The 18,986-nt window shown below is 45.9% G+C and overlaps 1 protein-coding gene across 2 annotated transcripts in view; it reads left to right on the plus strand.

Moving 5' to 3' along the window:
• The window catches only part of HORMAD1 (HORMA domain containing 1), a 4,208,304-nt gene extending 4,189,901 nt beyond the window's left edge, over positions 1-18,403 (plus strand). For both annotated transcript variants that reach the window (XM_044080054.1, XM_044080055.1), the window contains one exon: positions 18,181-18,403. In XM_044080054.1, the coding sequence (XP_043935989.1) occupies positions 18,181-18,267 (87 nt within the window). In that variant the 3' untranslated portion in view covers positions 18,268-18,403. The remainder of the gene's footprint in view (positions 1-18,180) is intronic.
• The last annotated feature ends 583 nt before the right edge of the window (positions 18,404-18,986 follow it).

The raw sequence follows: 18,986 nt of genomic DNA on the forward strand, positions 1-18,986 counted from the left end.
TTTATTCACTGATTTCAGAGTTGCTGGGCTTCTTCCTGTTCACCTCCATCTCCCAACACAAGACTCTCGTTTAAGTCCATGGTACTTCTGATTCTACTTAGAGTGTCTTTTCTGATGTACGTATGAGGCCCCTATGAGACACCATATATTTTGAGGCCATACTTGGCTGTGGCCAAGAAAGTGCTAAGAAGTAAGGGAGAGAATAATTATGAATTCCAGTTAATGCCAGCTGGATATGGTAACCCTCAGTGGGTGAGTTAAGTGAGGATATCTGAATGGAAAAAGCACAGGATCACTCAAATATTTTGGAAGCATTTGATGCAGCAAGATGGCTTCTTTTCTTCAGAACAGTTGAAGTATAACTGCAGTCTCCGACAAGGGTGGTATTTAAAATGGGTCCCCTTCAGAATATCAATGTTTCAGGATGTCGAACTGCATGTGGTCAATACTATATGATGGATGCTTTGACCTGTCAAACTGTTTGTACTGAGACTGCAATACAGTAAGAAGCCCTTTTCCCCAATATAGTGCAACCTATGTGTGGTATATATAATTAACAGGGGGTGTGGGGCTGCTGCATTTTTTGTATTTTTGTAGTTTTCAGTGTTCCATAATTTTAACCATTTGCCGTTTGACGTTATGGAAAGTCCGTATTATAAAGCAGATCTGTAGCTTAGTCTTTTAAGAGTGTTGCAGTACACCAAGATATAATTTACATTGTTCTTAGAGACAAGAAGCAAGTACCTGCTAAACAAACTGGCTAGTATAGCTGCTGCTCTCTTAGCAGGTTGAAAAAGGAGGTTGTGCACCAGATTAGGAGAGTGTGACAAAAGAGTTGAATCTGAACCTGGAAGCAAAAGAGTGGGTATAAATCTGTCACTTCCCAGGTACACAGCCAGGTAGAAGGTTTTTGTTGAATATTCTCATGGAAATCTTTACATAGCTTTTTTATAGCCTAGCTATAACACAAAGGATATTTTCTTTGGCAGATGGGTTGTGATGTAGATTTCAGCATAAGGAGAGACACTGGACATGTAAAAAGACTGAAGCCTTTTAAAAAAACTCATGCAAAAAAGCCTTATATGTTCTACTTGATAATAAAGTGGGCCTTAAGAAAACATTAATGTTATTGAACTATTCTTTGCGGCAAAATGTTTCTAGAATTGAACAGTTTGTGTGTGTGTGTGTGTGTGTGTGTGTGTGTGTGTGTGTGTGTGTGTGTGTGTGTGTGTGTGCGTGCGTGTGTATATGTTTAATAATGGCTGTAGTTACAACAGTAATTGCTAATAATTGGATGAAGAGGGCACTCCTGTTTCAAGGGTTAAGATAACAAATTGAGGTACCTGCCAGGGAGTCAAGTCCGATCAGTGAGACTTAAAGGAAGAAATACATAAATGCATGGTCCCTCTAATGCAGGTATTTAGATATCTTCTAGTTATGAAGAACTTTCCAGAGACAAAAGAGTCTAATGTATCAGTGGTAGGAATGAATGGTACATGCATTTTGGGCTGTATGGGATTCATTCTGTAATAAACAATATTCTGAAATTTGTTAAAGTGATTGAACAAATGGAAACGTAGAAGTGTTCATCCTCTGCATATTTTGCTGGAATTCATAGCATTACTTAATTCGAGGGCCATGGGGAGAATCAACTGATTCAGACTGCAGTGCTGGATTAAGATATTCACCTGTATGTAATCAGCAACAAAAAGAACAACAGATAGATAAAAGTTCTAATCAGCAATAGAAAGAGCAGTAAGCAGATAAAAGCTTTAAAAAAAACAGCAGCAGACAAACAGTTATAGCTTAGAAAAAGCCAGCAAAAAGTTCAGGTGTTCAAGCAGAGGAGGAACCATTCCCTGATAGTGTTGCCACCTTCCTTCATGGCTAAAACCGGAGTAAAGCCACACCCCTTGCGTCACCAGTAACTCTGCCCACCCACCCCTCTCCCGCCCACATTCCACCCATTTTGTGAAGTCGTGATGACATCACTCGGCGGGGAATGTCCTCTTTCTTCATTCCTGCTGCTTGCTTTCAGCTGATTTACTATGCTTTTCTGTAAAAAAATGCATAGTAAATCAGCCGATTTACAAACTCTGATAGTCTGTTTCCTTTTTGAAACAGAATACCGGAGTTTGTACAGTGTTTTCCGGACTACCGGGGAATCAGTTTGATTTCCAGATAGTCCGGAAAAAAATCGGAGGGGTATCAACCCTGTTCCCTGATCTTAATAGGAACCAGTATCACAACCTTTATATTCAAAACTTAGCAGCAGTCAGTCCCAAGACACTCATCTAGTGTCTAATCCAAAATCCAGATAAACAAGGGTACGGGATAAACACAGTTCACTTAGCACAGAAGAATGTCAATAGGTTCATTAACCTGCAGATCATCACTATATTGAAGTTCTTATTGTATTCCAAATTAGTATACTCTTCAGGCAAAGTACACATATTTCCAATATCTGCTTACCAACATTCCCTCAGACTACAGCAAACTCGGCTGTATGGCTTCCCTTATGGCAGTTTTAAATATGAGATCACTGAAAATTTATATATTTCTCCCACTTGGTACAAGAACAACCAACTTTACCTTCCCTTGAACTTGCTGAATCTGCAAAGCTAAATATCTAGGAAACCTAACAATTGTTACATCTGGTAGCATAGTTTCAGCTTTACATGCCTTCATATTTAACATTTTTCTGTAATGAGTAACATGTTAAGTTGTCTACCTCGCCTTCTTTCTTGCTGGTTGGGATCAGAGCCGATCCTCGGCTCTGACTCAGCTATCTTCAATAGCTCGAGAGCTGTTTACTGGCTCGAGGCTACCCCTTATCCCATAATGCCTAGCGATAGCTACCCAGATCTCGTTTGCCGCTTCAGCTGCGAGGTGTCATTTTTCTGGCTCAGGCTCGTATAAAGTTTTTTATATAACTTTATTCACTAGAATTCAACCCTTCTAGTATTTTATTATTAATGATAGTCTTGTTTTTGTGATAGTTAGTTGTTTAGCTTGTAGTATCCCTCCTTTTTCTTGTAGAACTCGTTTAACTTAGAGAGTTCTCCCCCACCCCTACCTCTTCTTGTCAGGTTAGCCATTTTAGTTAGAGGATTTTCCTTCTACCTTTCTCTTATAGGTTAGCCGTTTAAGTTAGAGGCTTTCCTATTATTTAAAAAAAAAAAAAAAAAAAAAAACTTTAGCTATAGTCTTTATAGTAGTGTGTTTTTTCTAGACTGTATATTGCTTCTGGTTGTTATTGTTATAATTGTTTTTTTCCTTCTACTTTCAAGGATGTCAAATGAATCCAAGATTTCTGAGTTCAAGAAGTGTGACTCACGCTGTCAGAAAATGTCTCTGATAGATGAACACACTTCTTGCGTCTATTGTTTAGACACTGTGCACCTGCAGGACTCTTGTTCTATCTGCCATGTCTTTAGTCCAAGAGTCCTGCAGGAACGTAAGAATAAGCTTATTCTTAGGGGTCTTTTAAAACCCCAGGATTCACCGGCCAAGAGCTCACAGCTTGTGAAATCCCCTAAATCCTCTAAGCCGTTGGCTCCAAGTTCAGAGCCGTCTTCGGTTCAGGATGTACCTTCCACGTCGGTTCCGGCTGGCACCGACAAGACAATCTCCCCGTCGGCTCCATCAGAGGCTTCAGAGCCATCGTGGAGCCACACGAGGCTGAGGTCCCTTTCACTAGAATCGGTGCTTTCGGCTCCTCGGTCTCCTTTGCTTCAGAGCGAGCGTAGTCACCGATCCTCTCACTCCTCTCGATCCTCTAGGCTGTCAGATCACGATGTGGAGATAGTGGTCAGTAGGTTGCTAAAGTCGCAGGCACTAGCCAAGTTGGTGTCCAGCCCTCCTCAACAGGTATTGGCTCCATCCACTTCTCTTGATGTTCCTCCTCCGACTCCAATGAGTTCGGAGCTGGAGTTCGTTGGGGTTCGAATAGTGGAACCGTCGGCTCTGATAACTCTATCTCATTCAGTTCCGATGTCGGCTCCGATTCCCTCGGTGGTGCGTCCATCGAGGGATCTGGGTGCCGGGACTCCCTCGTCGGCTCCGAGGGGACGAGTGGCATCAGACCCTTGTCCGACCCCATTCTCCCTCTCAGAGCTTCGGTGCAGGTGAGCTCGGCTCCTACATCGGCCTCGGAGCCGTCTCCGGTGCGGAGAAAGACTCCTATTTCTTCGGAACCGGAGCTTTCTCTGCATCGTGGCAGGGACGTCTTCAATGTCATGCGGAGTGTGCTGTCCACTGAGTCAGCTCCACTATCAGCCCCACCGGCTTCCATCCCCTGTAGTGCCTGTGCCAAACTCTGCTCCTCCACCAGACCCCAAGCATAGGGAACCAATGCTCAAGGACACCCCATTGGGTGTTTCCTCTTCTTCCGAGGCCTCCCCTGTTCATTCAAAGGAGCCCCCTCAGAAGAAGAAGTGCAAGAGGAAGCACATTGACTCCTCTGAGTCTGTCACTTCTGATACAGACTTAGATGAATCGGAAGGGTCCCCGAGATCCCCCTCTGAAGGTGTTTCCTTCTCGGACATCCTGGAAATGCTCAAGCAGAGGGGGAACTGGAATCCCCTAGCCCCTTCCGAGGATGAGTCTGTATTTCTGGATGCATTCGGTTCCTGACCTTCCACCTCCTGGGTGTCTCCGCCTTTCGATCCACTTATGACAGTGGTGGCTCGAAAGTCTTGGTCAGCTCTGGATACAGTGGAACCAACTCCGAGGAGACCTAGTAAATTTATTACAGCACCCCAGGATAAGCAGTTCCTTTCGAAAGGTGTCCCTGTTGATGCTATGGTGGTAGCAGCAGCCACCAAAAAAGAGTTAGCGGAGACCTCTTTGTCTGTCCGCCCCCCTAACAAGGAGTCTCGGACGATGGACAGATATGGGAAGCGAATGTTCGCTTTGGCGACCTTCTCTATTAGGTCACCGAACTACCTGTGTCATTTTTCCAACTTCAAAGGGATCTCCTTAAAGAGCTCAGAGATACCCTCCAAGATCCAACAGCTGAGGGAGCACAAGCCAAGGTAGCTTCCCAGCTAGCGATGCTTAATTCTGTTGTTAACTCCTCCATGAGGCTCATTTCCTATGCAGCCGATGGGGCGAGTAGAGCCACTGGTACCGGGGTGGCCCTTAGGAGGCATACCTGGATGCGGCTGTGTAACTTTGCGGAACCCTTTCGAGCGTCCTTCACTAACACTTCCTTTGATGGTTCCTTTCTTTTTGGACCACAGGTGAAAGACACTTTGCCTAGGTGTGAGCAAGAATTCAAGACTCTCTCTGCCGTGGGAGTCCATTTTTCCACTCCCTCTAGACCCTACCCCAAAGGTCAGAAGAGTGGTAAGATGTGATGTTATGTGATCCTATCTCGCCTACATTCTGTACTGATGGGTTCGGAGCCGATCCTCGGCTCCGACTCGGCACGCTATGCTATAGAGCGAAGTCTCTTATTGGCTGAGCTATTCTATATCCCAGGATGCACCACCACTACTTCCCCAGATCTCGTTTGCCGCTTACAAGCTAGGACGTGGTCTCGAACTTGGCTGAGCTAAGTGCTTTTTTCTGAGAGTTTTTTCTGTCAGAAATTTCTTTAATCTTAACCCAAAAGCTGTTTTAACGGCTATCGTTGTGTATAATTGTGTTTCTGTGGATATTTTGTGGTAAATTTTTGTGACTGGACAGGGAAAGTTTTCCGTTTAAGTTAGAGGGGCCTTCCCCTCGTTCTTTAGTGAGTCTTCTTTTGTTTCGGAGAGGTCAAGTACCTGTTTTAGTTAGAGGGTTCTTGGCCCTCCTTTTGGTGTGTTTGTCATTCGTTTAAGTTTCTTGGGCTTTCGCCTCTCTTGTTAAAAAAAAAAAAAAAAAAGTTTTTTATTGTTGTGTAAACCATTTGTACTGAGTTCCATACATTGTGTTTTTCTCTGACAAAGTGAATAGTGTCTACAAGCATTATGTCTAAGGAGCATAGACCCTCAGAATTTAAAAAATGCACGAGATGCAACTACAAAATGTCCATCACGGACGATCACTCCTTATGTGTGTACTATTTAGGCGCCAAACACCTTCAGGAGTCTTGCAGCGTGTGTCACGCTTTTTCCTCTCGGGTCCTCCAAGAGAGGAAGAATAAATTGATCTTAAAAGGGCTTATCAAACCCTCCTTCGAAGAGGCCTTATCTTCCTCTTCCTCTCCAGCTAAGAAAAAGAAATCGCCGGCTCTGACCAGCCCGTCGGAACCGACCACTAAGAAATCTAGGCAGGCTTCTCCATCGGCTCCACGGACTTCAGAGCCGAGGGCGGAACGGTCTGCCTCGATGCCTCCAGCCTCGACTCCTCTGGTTTCGGAGCCAATGGCAGGGGCTTCAAGAGGCGGGTCACCTTCATCGGCTCCACTGATTTTGGAGCCGATGAGGGTTGCCGGCTCAGACTCTTCCCCTTCAGCGCCGAAGCCCTCTTTGGCACCGAGGGAAATTGCTATGGAATCTCCCTCGGCACCGATATTGATCGAGTCTATTCGGAGCCGGTCCCCCAGTCCTTCGGAGCCGATGGAGAAGTCTGCTCGGACCCGGTCGGTCTCCTCCCGATCTTCCAAGATGTCGGATTCGGACATCAACAGGGTGCTCCAAAGACTGTTTCAGTCTCCTGTATTCCAGAAATTAGTTTCGGCTCCAGCCCAATCGGCTTCAGAGCCAATGGCCCACCCTGTAGTTCTGGTTCCTCCTCCAACAGCCTCGGCACCGTTGGAGCCGGTGCTGGTGGAGCCGATGGAGGTTTTCGGGTCGGCTCCGACCCTTACTCCAACCCCGGCTTTTGGGTCAGAGTTCGGTACACGGACCTCCTCGGTCGGCCCCGGGGGTGATGCTTCGGGACCGATGTTTTCGGTTCCGAGCCTTCCTCTCGGTGTGTCGGCTGCAGGGGTGCCGTCTACTGTTGTGGCCCCGGGGGTTGGATCTTCCCAGGACTCTGGCGGTCCGGCCTTCAGGGCCATGAGGAGTGCTTTGGCCAAATCTTCTTTGGCTACCTCCACGGTCTCACCGGCACCTTCCCTACACACGGAGACTGGGTCTTTTGTAGTCCCCCTGTCACTAGACAGCGGAGCCCCGGGGCCTGAGGTCACCCCCAGTGGGGTTTCCCCCCCTCCTGGTGGTTCCTCTGAAGCTTCTTCGGAGGAACCCCCAAGGAAAAGACTGTATAAGAGGAAGCACGTCGACTCCCCCGATGAGTCTCTCACGTTGGACACCGATCTTGATGATGCAGAGGAGTCCCATAAGTCGTCCTCGGATGATGTCTCCTTTGCAGACATCTTGGAAGCCCTCAAACAACGAGGCGGCTGGCATTCCAAACCCCCTTCCGCTGACGAGTCGGTGTTCCTCAAGGCCTTCGGGGCTCAGCTCTCCGCCTCCTGGGTGTCTCCACCCTTCGACGAGCTCCTAGATTTGATCTGTCGAAGGGCTTGGGAGCATCCAGACTCTGTGGAACCGGTGCCGCACGCCCAAATAAATTCTTATCAGCACCCCCAGAGAAGGAGTTTCTGACCAAAGGTGTGGCTGTAGATGCCCTGGTGGTGGCATCTGCTACCCAACAAGATGTAGCAGAGGCTTCGACGTCCGTCCATCCTCCTAATAAGGAGTCTAGGAGCATGGACCGGTACGGGAAGCGCACCCTCAGTTCAGCGGCCTTTACCTTAAGGTCCCTGAACTATTTGACGCACTTCACTAGACTTCAGAGGGATCTGATCAAGGAGCTTTCAGATACCCTCTTGGGTAACCTACCTGAGCAGCTGGCCCAGACGGTTGGCTCTCAGTTGGCTACTCTGTTATCGATATCAAACTCGTCCATGAGGCTCATTTCGTATGCAGCCGAGGGGGGCGAGTAGAGCTGCAGGTACAGGTGTTGCTCTACGGAGGCAAGCCTGGCTCCGCCTGTGTCATTTTGCGGAAGCCTTTAAGTCTTCCTTTGCCGATGCTCCCTTTGATGGGTCCTCTTTGTTTGGACCCAAGGTAAAGGACACATTGACCCGCTGTGAGCAAGAAGGTAAGACTTTGACTGCCGTAGGGGCACGGTTTTCCACTCCCTTTCGGCCTTACCCCAAGGCTAAAAGAGGAGGGAAAATGTGGTTCCGTAAATCCCAGAAGTCTTATCCCTCAGAGCAGGACGACCCCCTTTCTAGAGGCAGAGGGGGGGGAATTTTTCTGGAAGACGCCGTCCCAGAGGCGGCAGAGGCCCTGCAACACTGGAGACCGCGAGTCCTTTCGTGGCTCTTCAGCCTTCCACAATCCCTGAAGGATTGCCCGACTGTGCAGCTCCGGAGCCAGTCGGGGGTCGTTTTTCGAGGCACCTAAAAGCCTGGGAGGGTATCACTCAGGACCGATGGGTGCTTTGAATCATCGCCGGAGGTTACGCCATCCCCTTTTCACACCCCCCTCCGCCGTCCAGGAAAATCCTGGACCCGCCACCCAGTCAACGGGAAATCGCAGCCTTCGAAATCTCAAAGCTGCTTCAAAAAGGAGTCATCCAACCGGTCCCCGCAGACCAGATCGGATTAGGGACTTACTCAAGATTCTTTTTGGTGCCAAAAAAGACCGGGGACTTGAGGCCCATTTTGGATCTCAGCAACCTAAATCGATCAGTCAAGAAGTCCAAGTTCCGAATGGTCACCTTACAATCCATTCTCCCACTGCTGGAGAAAGGTGTTTGGATGTGCTCCATAGATCTCAAGGACGCCTATTATCACATCCTGATAGATCAGGCGTCCAGGAGACATTTGCGCTTCAGCCTGGGAGACAGTCATTTTCAGTTCTGCGCACTGCCCTTTGGTCTCACCACAGCCCCAGGGTGTTCACCAAATGTTTGGCGGTCGTGACTGCTCACCTGAGGAGTCTAGGATTCCAGGTGTTTCCGTATCTGGATGACTGGCTCCTAACTGCCACCTCCAGGCGTCTACTATTGCAGAACCTAGCAGCCACCATATCACTAGGCACTTCCCTTGGAATCACCTTCAATTGGCCAAAGTCTGTGTTGCTGCCATCTCAGCGCATAAGGTTCATCGGAGTAGAGATAGACTCAAACCAAATGCGGGTCTATCTTCCTACAGAAAGGATACAGACTATACAGGCTCAAGTCCGAGCCTTGCTTCTCAAATCCAAAGCCCCAGCCAGGATGGTCCTGCAGCTATTAGGCTCCATGTCGGCCACTGTTCTCCTAGTCCCCTTAGCAAGATTGCATATGAGAATTCTCCAGTGGCTCCTATCGACCCAGTGGTCCTTTCAGGATCTCCCTCTCAGTCACCTCATACGGATCACGGAAACCTGCAAACGGGACCTTCGCTGGTGGCTGGTGTCCTCCAATCTGGATCAGGGACGACCCTTCGTTCCACCTCCTCCTATGGCCACATTGACGACGGACGTCTCCCAGACGGGGTGGGGGGGGGCATTACCTGGGCAGGTCAGTCCAAGGCAATTGGAATTCCGACGAGAGTCTCCTTCACATCAACATTCTAGAAATGAGGGCGGTGCTTCTATCTCTACAAGCCCTCCACGATTACCTCCCTCAGGGTGTAATTGCCATTCAGTCCGACAACATGTCAGTAGTCTGGTATCTGAACAAGCAGGGAGGGACCAGATCCTACCCCCTTTGCAGAGAGGCCATGAGAGTTTGGGAATGGGCAGTGGCGACCAGACGTTTTCTGGTAGCGACTCATATCCCTGGGAGATCCAACGTGATAGCCGACAGACTAAGCAGAACTATTCTCTCTCCTTACGAGTGGTCTCTGAACGATGCAGTGGCAACTCAGATCTTCAGCAGATGGGGAACTCCTTGTTGCGACCTTTTCGCAACCCCGCTGAACGCGAAGTGCAGAAAATTCTTCTCTCTCACTCCAGCTCCGGGGGCGATTCCCATGGACGCCTTAGCCCATCCTTGGCCCACCGGCTTGCTATACGCCTTCCCTCCGGTTCCCCTCCTTCCCAGAGTGATCCAAAAGGTGACTCACTTAGGGAGCAAAATGATTTTAGTTGCCCCTTACTGGCCTCGTCAGGTATGGTTTCCCTATCTTCGGAAATATGCACTGGACAGTCCATGGTTCCTGGATCAGATCCCGGACCTATTAATTCATCAGTCGGGACAACTCCATCAGTCCCTTCACTCTTTGAAGTTAACAGCTTGGCTCCTCCTCTTCCGACTATAGTCAGGAATCATACTTTAGACCCGAAGTCATCGTATCTTATCCTCGGCCCACAAGTCTGCCACTAAGAAATTGTATACTAGCAAATGGAAGAGATTTGCTATTTGGGCTCAACTCCGGGGTCTAGATCCCATCACTGTCCCGGTGTCAGAAGTCCTGAAGTTTCTAACTTCCCTATTCAATCAAGGTTCTTCAGTCTCTACCGTCAAGGTCCAATTGGCAGCTATTTCCAATTTTCATGAATCTATAAACCCACCTTTGATGAGCAACAGATTGTGTAAAACCTTCATAAAAGGTGCTGCGCTTTTACGACCTCCGATTTCTCATCCTGCTCCTCCGTGGGATCTCAATGTGGTATTACGTGCCTTAACCTCCTCCCCTTTCGAACCGGCAGCAACCTGTGATTTGAAATTTCTTTCTTGGAAAACTGCCTTTCTGGTCGCGATTACTTCAGCCAGAAGGGTTTCAGAGCTTCAAGCTCTATCTGTCAAACCACCGTACCTGGTTTTTCACAAAGATAGAGTATCCCTCAGGCCTAACCCATCCTTTGTCCCTAAAGTTTGTTCCAGTTTTTGCCTGCAACAGTCATTAGAACTTCCAGTTTTCTTCCCAAAGTACTCAAACAAAGCAGAATACATCTTACACACACTGGATGTTCACAGGCAATTGCGCTTTTATTTAGATAGGACCCAACAAACAAGGAAAACAGATCAATTGTTTGTGTCCTTTTCGGACAATAAATTGGGCAAAGCCGTCACAAAGGTCACTATTGCCAAGTGGATCAGGGACTGTATTAGTCAGGCTTATTCCTCTTCTAATAAAGAGCTTGCAACCTCTGTCAAAGCTCACTCTACAAGAGCTATGGCTACTTCAATAGCATTCCATTCTAAGCTTGCCATTAGCGACATTTGTGCTGCGGCTACGTGGTCTTCTCTGCACACCTTCATTTCCCACTACAAATTGGATGTGGCATCTCGGGGGCGAGCTTCATTTGGTTCCACAGTTCTCAGGAGTGTTTTCCAGTGAGCCACCCAGGAATCAGGTGCTAGGGACGCTGTCACATTAGTACAGAATGTAGGCGAGATAGGATCACATAACATCTTTTAGTTATGTACTTACCATAACTTTAGATGTTTGGGATCCATCTACTTACATTCCTAATAACCCACCCTCCTTCCCCCTGCCTTGGAGATCAGAAGAGACCGGACGGTCCGAGTACTATCGTTTCATCTTGAAACATCTGGCAATGTTATATAAACAGTTATGTGTGTGTGCATGAGTGCGGACAAACAAGATCTGGGGAAGTAGTGGTGGTGCATCCTGGGATATAGAATAGCTCAGCCAATAAGAGACTTCGCTCTATAGCATAGCGTGCCGAGTCGGAGCCGAGGATCGGCTCCGAACCCATCAGTACAGAATGTAGGCGAGATGGATCCCAAACATCTAAAGTTATGGTAAGTACATAACTAAAAGGTTCCGTAAATCATAGGGAGCCTTGCCTGACACACGTAGTGATTTTTCCTCCAGAGGCAGAGGGGGAAACAATAACAATAGACGCCTCGGGCAGAGGTCCACAGAACCAGGGCAACAGAGAATCCTTCTCTGATAAGCCCTTTCAGCATCCCTGAAGGGTTGCCCGGCTGCTCATCTCTGGTGGCAGTCGGGGGAAGACTTTTCCTGTACCCAAAAGCCTGGCAAAGTTTAACACAAGACAGATGGGTACGGTCCGTTATATCCGGAGGTTACAAAATTCCCTTCCTTCAACCCCCTTTACAGTCAAGGAAGACCCTCCCAGATGTTCCACCCAATCTGCGGGAGCAAGCAGTAATAGAAGTTTCAAAACTGCTGGAAAAAAGAGCCATCCAGGAAGTCCCGGCAGACCAGCATGGATCCGGAACTTACTCAAGGTTCTTTTTAGCACCAAAAAAGACAGGGGACTGGAGACCGATTCTAGGTCTCAGCAGACTAAACAGGTCTGTGCAAAGAATGAAGTTTCGGATGGTCACGCTTCAGTCCATTCTACCCTTTCTGGGTCAGGACAATTGGATGTGCTCTATAGATCTTCAGGACATGTACTACCATATAAAGATGTACAGGCGCTCCAGGCGATATCTTCGCTTCCGGCTGGGGGCCAGTCATTATCAGTTCAGAGCTCTGCCCTTTGGTCTCACCACAGCCCCCAGGGTGTTCACCAAATGTATGGCAGAAGTCAAGGCCCACCTGAGGCTTCAAGGATTCCAGGTGTTTCCGTATCTATACGACTGGCTCCTTACTGCTACCACCAGGCATCAACTCATACAAGCACGGGACTACACAATCACAATCTGCTCACAGCTCAGCATCACAATAAATTTCGAAAAATCTGCCTTGTTGCCCTGTCAATCTATCACTTATATAAGAGCAGACTTAGAAATAAAGGATATGTTTGCAAGGCTACTACCAGAAAGAGTGTCTGCAATTCGTCAGCAGGTTCAGGTTCTGATGCAGAGCAAAAGGAACCAAGTCAGGTACATCCTTCAAACTCTGGGTTCCATTGCAGCAGCTATTCTCCTAATCCCACTGGCGTGCTTTCATATGAGGATTCTTCAATGGCTTCTGTTTACGCAGTGGTCTTTCCAAGAGCTACCCATGACTTACAAGATCATGATCACGGACTCATGCAAAAGGCATCTTTCTTGTTGGATGGTCTCCCCACTAGTTACTCAAGGCAGACCTTTCATACAACCCCCTCTGTTAGCTACAGTGACGACAGACGCCTCCCTGATAGGGTGCGGGGGGGGGGGGCATTATCTGGGCAGGACAGTCCAAGGCACATGGCAACCACACGAGTACCATCTGCACATAAATGTCCTGGAAATGAGAGCCATGCTCCTGGCGTTGCAAGCCCTTCAAGACTCTCTTCCTCCTGGGACCATTGCAATTCAGACAGACAACATGTCAGTGATGTGGTACATCAACAAGCAGGACGGAACCAGGTCCTAACCCCTGTGTCGAGAAGCACTCAGAATTTGGCAGTGGGCGATTTCCTCCCAACGTTTTCTGATTGCAACGCACATTCCTGGGAGATCCAACGTCATAGCAGACAGGCTCAGCAGAGCTATTCCAATGCCTCACGAGTGGTCTCTGAATCAGGAAATTGCAAATCTTGTTTTTCACAAATGGGGACAGCCTTGCTGCAATCTCTTTGCCACCCTCTTCAACAGCAAATGCAGCAACTACTTCTTCCACTTCTGGGTCACAGACCCAGAGACGGTCTAGTACTCGATTGGCCCCAGGGACTTCTTTATGCCTTTCCTCCATTCCCTCTGATACCCAAACTTATACAGAAAGCAATATTGTTGGGTTGCAAAATGATCCTCATTGCTCCCTACTGGCCTCGACAGATATGGTTTCCGTTCCTGCACCGTTACCTTCTCGATCAACCCTGGACTCTGGACCCAATTCCAGACCTCCTGGTTCATCAATCAGGTGGGTTGCATCAGTCCCTAAAAACTCTGCAGCTCACAGCTTGGTTGCTCCACTTCCAACCTTAGCCAGGCTTCCCAGCATTTCCCCAGCAGTCCATGATATTATCGTGTCCTCTCACAAGTCTACAACGAGAAAAACTTATGTTAGCAAATGGAAACGTTTTTCTTTTTGGCCAAAGACTAGGAATGTGGATCCCTTTTCAGCCCCAGTCCATGAAATCTTGGAATTCCTAGCTCTACTGTTTCATTCCGGGTCTGCTGCTTCTATGATCAGGGTACAAATGGCGGCCATTTCTAACTTTCATGTTGGTTTTTCGAACTCTAGCATTATGTCTCATAAGCTATGTAAAGCTTTTTTGAGAGGGGCAACTCTTCTTAGGCCTCCAATGAGAGATCCCCCTCCTCCTCGGGACCTTAATTTAGTCATAACCTCCTTAATTCTGCCCCCTTTTGAACCAGCAGCTTCCTGCTCTATCAAGTTCCTATCTTGGAAGACACTCTTTCTGGTAGCTATTACTTCAGTGAGACGTGTCTCCGAACTTCAGGCGCTATGTGTTCGTCCTCCTTTCCTTGGTTTTTCATAAGGACAGGGTTGCTCTGAGGACTAATCCCTTGTTTCTCCCTAAAGTCTGCTCAGAAAGTAACTTAAACCAATCTATAGATCTTCCTGTGTTTTTCCCTAATCATACCAACAAGGCAGAATATAAACTACACCAATTGGACGTTCATAGGCAATTGCGTTTTTACCTGCAGAGAACTAAAGAAGTAAGGAAATCTGACCAACTATTCCTCTCTTATGCCTTGGGCAAACAAGGTCTCCCAGTTTCCAAGGTAACCTTGTCCAGATGGTTGTCACGCACTATTTCTTTCATTTATCAGTTAAGGAACAAAGAGTTACCTATTAAACCGAAAGTTCATTCTACTAGGGCCTTGGCCACCTCTGTAGCCTTCCAATCCAGGTTGCCCATGGATTCTATCTGTGCAGCTGCCACGTGGTCAAACCCTCATACCTTTATTTCTCATTACAAGTTGGATATGGTCTCCAGGAGTAGAGCCAACTTTGGGTCCACTGTTCTGAAGAGTCTGTTCCACTGAGCCACCCAGGTTTTTAGGTGCTAGGGACGCTGTCCCAACCAGCAAGAACGAAGGCGAGATAGACAACTTAACATGAAGTTATGTACCTACCATAACGTTGCATGTTAGTTGTCTTCATCTTGCCTTCCTTCTTGCTTCCCACCCTCCATCCCCCTTGTCCTAGTGGATCGAGAGGAGTTTTTTTCTGTTTCACTGGCTGTGTGTTCTCTTGTGCCCTTTTTGACTTAAGAGAATATGGCAGGTATAGTCAACTGATTCTTGACTGTTTTATTATGTTGTTATTTCTGGAGTTAGCTATTTCAAACGAGATCTGGGTAGCTATCTCTAGGCATTATGGGATAAGGGGTAGCCTTGAGACAGTAAACAGCTCTCGAGCTGTTGAAGATGGCCGAGTCAGAGCCGAGGATTGGCTCCGATCCCAACCAGCAAGAAGGAAGGCGAGATAAAGACAGCTAACATGGAACGTTATGGTAGGTACATAACTTCTTTTTCAGAGACTAGCTTTTCTTCCATACCAAACATAGTATCAGCAGTAGCTTTTAACCATCTATACAATTGCTCGTCTTTTAAGCAAACTGAAAAAATAGGAATCAAAGAAACTGGAAAGGTTACTCAAATGTTTCATTCCTTTATGAAAGGTAAAGAATGGCTAACAGTCAGTAAACAAATTCTTTCATAATGACTGGTGCACTACATTGCCTTTTGTTATGACAAATCTAATAAATCTTTACAAGGGAAAATTAGAAATCATTTTGATGGGGTGCATTAACATCAGCAGCTTATTTCAGAAATGTTTCTGCTCAACACATTTCAGAAACTGCCACATGGTCCACACTCTACATGTTCAGTAAACACTATGAGTTAGACTCGCATTCTTGGAGCAAGAGAGACACTGTACTTGTGCTAAAAGGGATCTTGTAACTGTCTGCCTCCATTGAGTATTTCATTACTCCTTGGGGATTTACCCTAGTGCTATGCTTTTTTTTTACAGTGCCCAACAAAGATGGTAGTGCAGTTGTAGGTAAGATACCATAACAGTAGATCTTTGAGACATGATCAACTAAATCTATCCTCCCTTTACCCATGAGGGTGCTGTATATAGTTATACAGGAGTGTGTTTTCATACATACCTGTTCTTTGCTTACATTTGAAATGCCTACTAGCTATTAAAGGATCTGCAGTTTGCCATAATTGTAATTTCCTGTAGGGTTATTTGGCTCAAAGAACACGGAAACTGAAAACATCTATGCTGGACCTAAAAGCTTCTCATTTTATTTGCGAACATTTTTTATTAAAATATATCAGTACTTGTGTAAAACTGAACTTAATTTTGAAAATAATTTTGATTACACTATGTTAGCACATAATACAAACAGAAGTTAATCTACAAAGTTTGCAGATGACTGCAAACTGGGCGCCATAGTGGAAAGTACATCGGACACAGATATCCTTCAGAGGGGTCTCACGGAAACTGATAGCTGGTGCCAGAGCCATGGCCTGAAGTTAAATGCCAAAAAATGTATAGTCATACCCTTCGGGAAAAACAAGGTAACCCCAAGCTACCATATAGGTGGCAATCCACTAAGCACAGAAGAGGTTATCAGGGACCTGGGGACCCAGGTTGACAGTGGCCTTTCTTTTGACACTCACATTGCTAAAGTGGTTAGAAAGACCTTCTACATTGCCCACCTGATCATGAAGGGATTCACATCCAGATCAAGTGAGGTCATTGTTCCCCTGTACACTTCACTTATCAGACCAATGATCGAGTACAATGCCCCATTCGGGATGTATCTCACCCGACACCTGCAGCAATTGGAGAGACCCCAAAAGTTCCTCACCAAAAGGATAAAGGGATTCCAAAATCTGTCATATGCTGCCAGACTGAAGAAACTCCAGCTTTATTCAGTCGCATACCGTCTGCTCAGAGGTGATCTGTGCCTGACATACAAGGCCATGTCCAACCCGGAATTAATGGACATGCTCCACCTCAAAAAATCCAAATCTACCAGATCCACTAGAGCAAGCGACTTAAACCTTAGCACGGATATAAATAAGACATGCTGGAGGGATAGATTTGTCACTCAGAGACTCCCTATGCTGTGGAATAAAATCCCGGTCCATGTGAGGCAGAGCACCTCGCTGGCTCTGTTCAAGAGAAATCTTGACCGGTGGATGGGAGATCGTAGGTTTACCCTGGGAATCATCTCTGTGTCACTGCTGGACAGAGGCACAACAAACTAATGGGCACAATATTTTTTAACATAAGGGGTGGCGTAAGCCACAAAACTTTGGGCTAGGCTTATAAATGCCTTAGGGCAGATAGCCTAGTATAAACCTATGAACCTAAAATGTATTACACTTTGTTAGTCTTCAAAATTTAGGCTATAATCTGATCTCCAGCTTAGTCCTTGATTTAGTTTTCATTAATTGACACAAACTAGGAGGCAGCACCGGGTAGGGACTGATGTAGACTAGAGACACACAAAAGTTGAGCAAAACACCCAAATATAATGCATAAATAATTAAATACTTAAATGTAGAAGATCTGCTATTAAGCCAGCTGACTCACTCAAATGTATTTTCCCTAAATGTCCCTCTTTTCCCATGATCATTTTATGTCATCAGCATGTTCTGCTTTTGTTTAGTTTGGACCTTTTCAGAGTTTGAAGAAATGAAATGCAGAGGACAGAAAACTGGGCGGGTGTGGTGGTGCAGTGGTTAGCTTTGCTGCCTCACAGCAAGAGGTTCTCCAGTTCGATTCTCAGCTGGGGTGCCTTTTGTGCAGAATCTGCATGTCCTCCCTGTGGTCATGTGGGTTTCCTCCGGGTGCTCTGGTTTCCTCCCACATCCTAAAGATATGCTGTAGGTGGATCGGGCGCTCTAAACTGGCCCTAGGTGTGAGTGTGTGCATGTGTGTGCCCTCTGTGGAAGGCTGGGTGCTGGGCTGGCAACTCAACACCATAAAACTCCACTGCCAATCATTCTGCGGACCATTGTTCCGCTGTGGCAACCCCTAATTGGGATAATCTGAAAGGAGATGATGAGAGGGCAGAAGATTACTTTTTGTATAGCCTGTGTTGGTGGTGATAAACATGTATTCTAACAGTTAAGTCAGCATGTGAAAAGTTGCCATAACTACAAGCTAACAAAACTTTAGTCTTTTCAGTAATACCTGTTACTAAATCTGTGTTGAAGATTTGATGTTATAGTGAGCAGTCACACTCACATAGCTGTAATTTACTGAGCACAGATGAGTAGGACCATGCAGCAGCTTTTTAAATTTTCTTTCACGTGTAACAATTCACATAAAGCTGTAGTGAAAGCAGTGATATCAAGGAGAACAGCTGCCAATTTTGTAGTATCTTTTTATGGAAGATTATTGTGGTGAGCTAGTCCATTTATCTAAGTATTTTTATTTGTTATTCCCAGATTCACAGTTTTGAAGTACCTTGCAGCCAAGATGAAGTCCCCACCCTTAAAAGAAGAAAATTCAGTGAGCCTGAAGATCCGTTTTAGAGACTGTTGAGTACTCTTATGCACCAGTAAAATTTACTTTTTGCAGCACACAGAATTCCAATTTAGATGTGGCCAAGCTCATTCTCGTTAATAGAAAATAATTCAATGTATTAATAAAGGAAATTCTGAAAGAACATTGCATTGTATAAGCCTTGGAGTATTTTATTTTAAAACTAAGTCACTTAACTAGATGGAACATGTAATAGACCACACCAAACGGAACATTTTTCAAATCTAGTCAAACTGAACTGCTGAATCTTTAAAAAAGTGTTTTACTGTTAGTAATAAGGAAAACAGTGTAATGAAACAGCTGCACTGTTACTGTTATCAGTTTAGTGAGTTAATTGTAGTCTTTGTTTTTTCTGTAATTCGATATGAAATTTATAGTTATTCACATTTAAAAACTAGTATCGTAGGTAGTAGGTTTAGTCATAATATTTTTTGGTTTTAAAAAAGAATAAAAAAGTCTTGACAGTGGACTGTAGTTACAACATGTTAACTTTTCCTGGCCAGCATCTAAAGTATTGAGTATATTTATAGACACACACAAACACACACACACAATTTTTTTTCTTTTTGACTTATTTACATAAAGATTTATAGTAAATGTTAAGTGTTGGTAATTTATTTCTTAACATGGGGGCCTTCTGTGCAGAATCTTCAGGTAGCCTGCATTCCGTCCCAGGGTCCACATTGCTTTTCTATGTATTTGCCAGTTT

The sequence above is a fragment of the Protopterus annectens genome, chromosome 8.part0 (genome assembly GCF_019279795.1).
Source record: "Protopterus annectens isolate FY-2018-M chromosome 8.part0, PAN1.0, whole genome shotgun sequence".
NCBI lineage: Eukaryota > Metazoa > Chordata > Ceratodontiformes > Protopteridae > Protopterus > Protopterus annectens.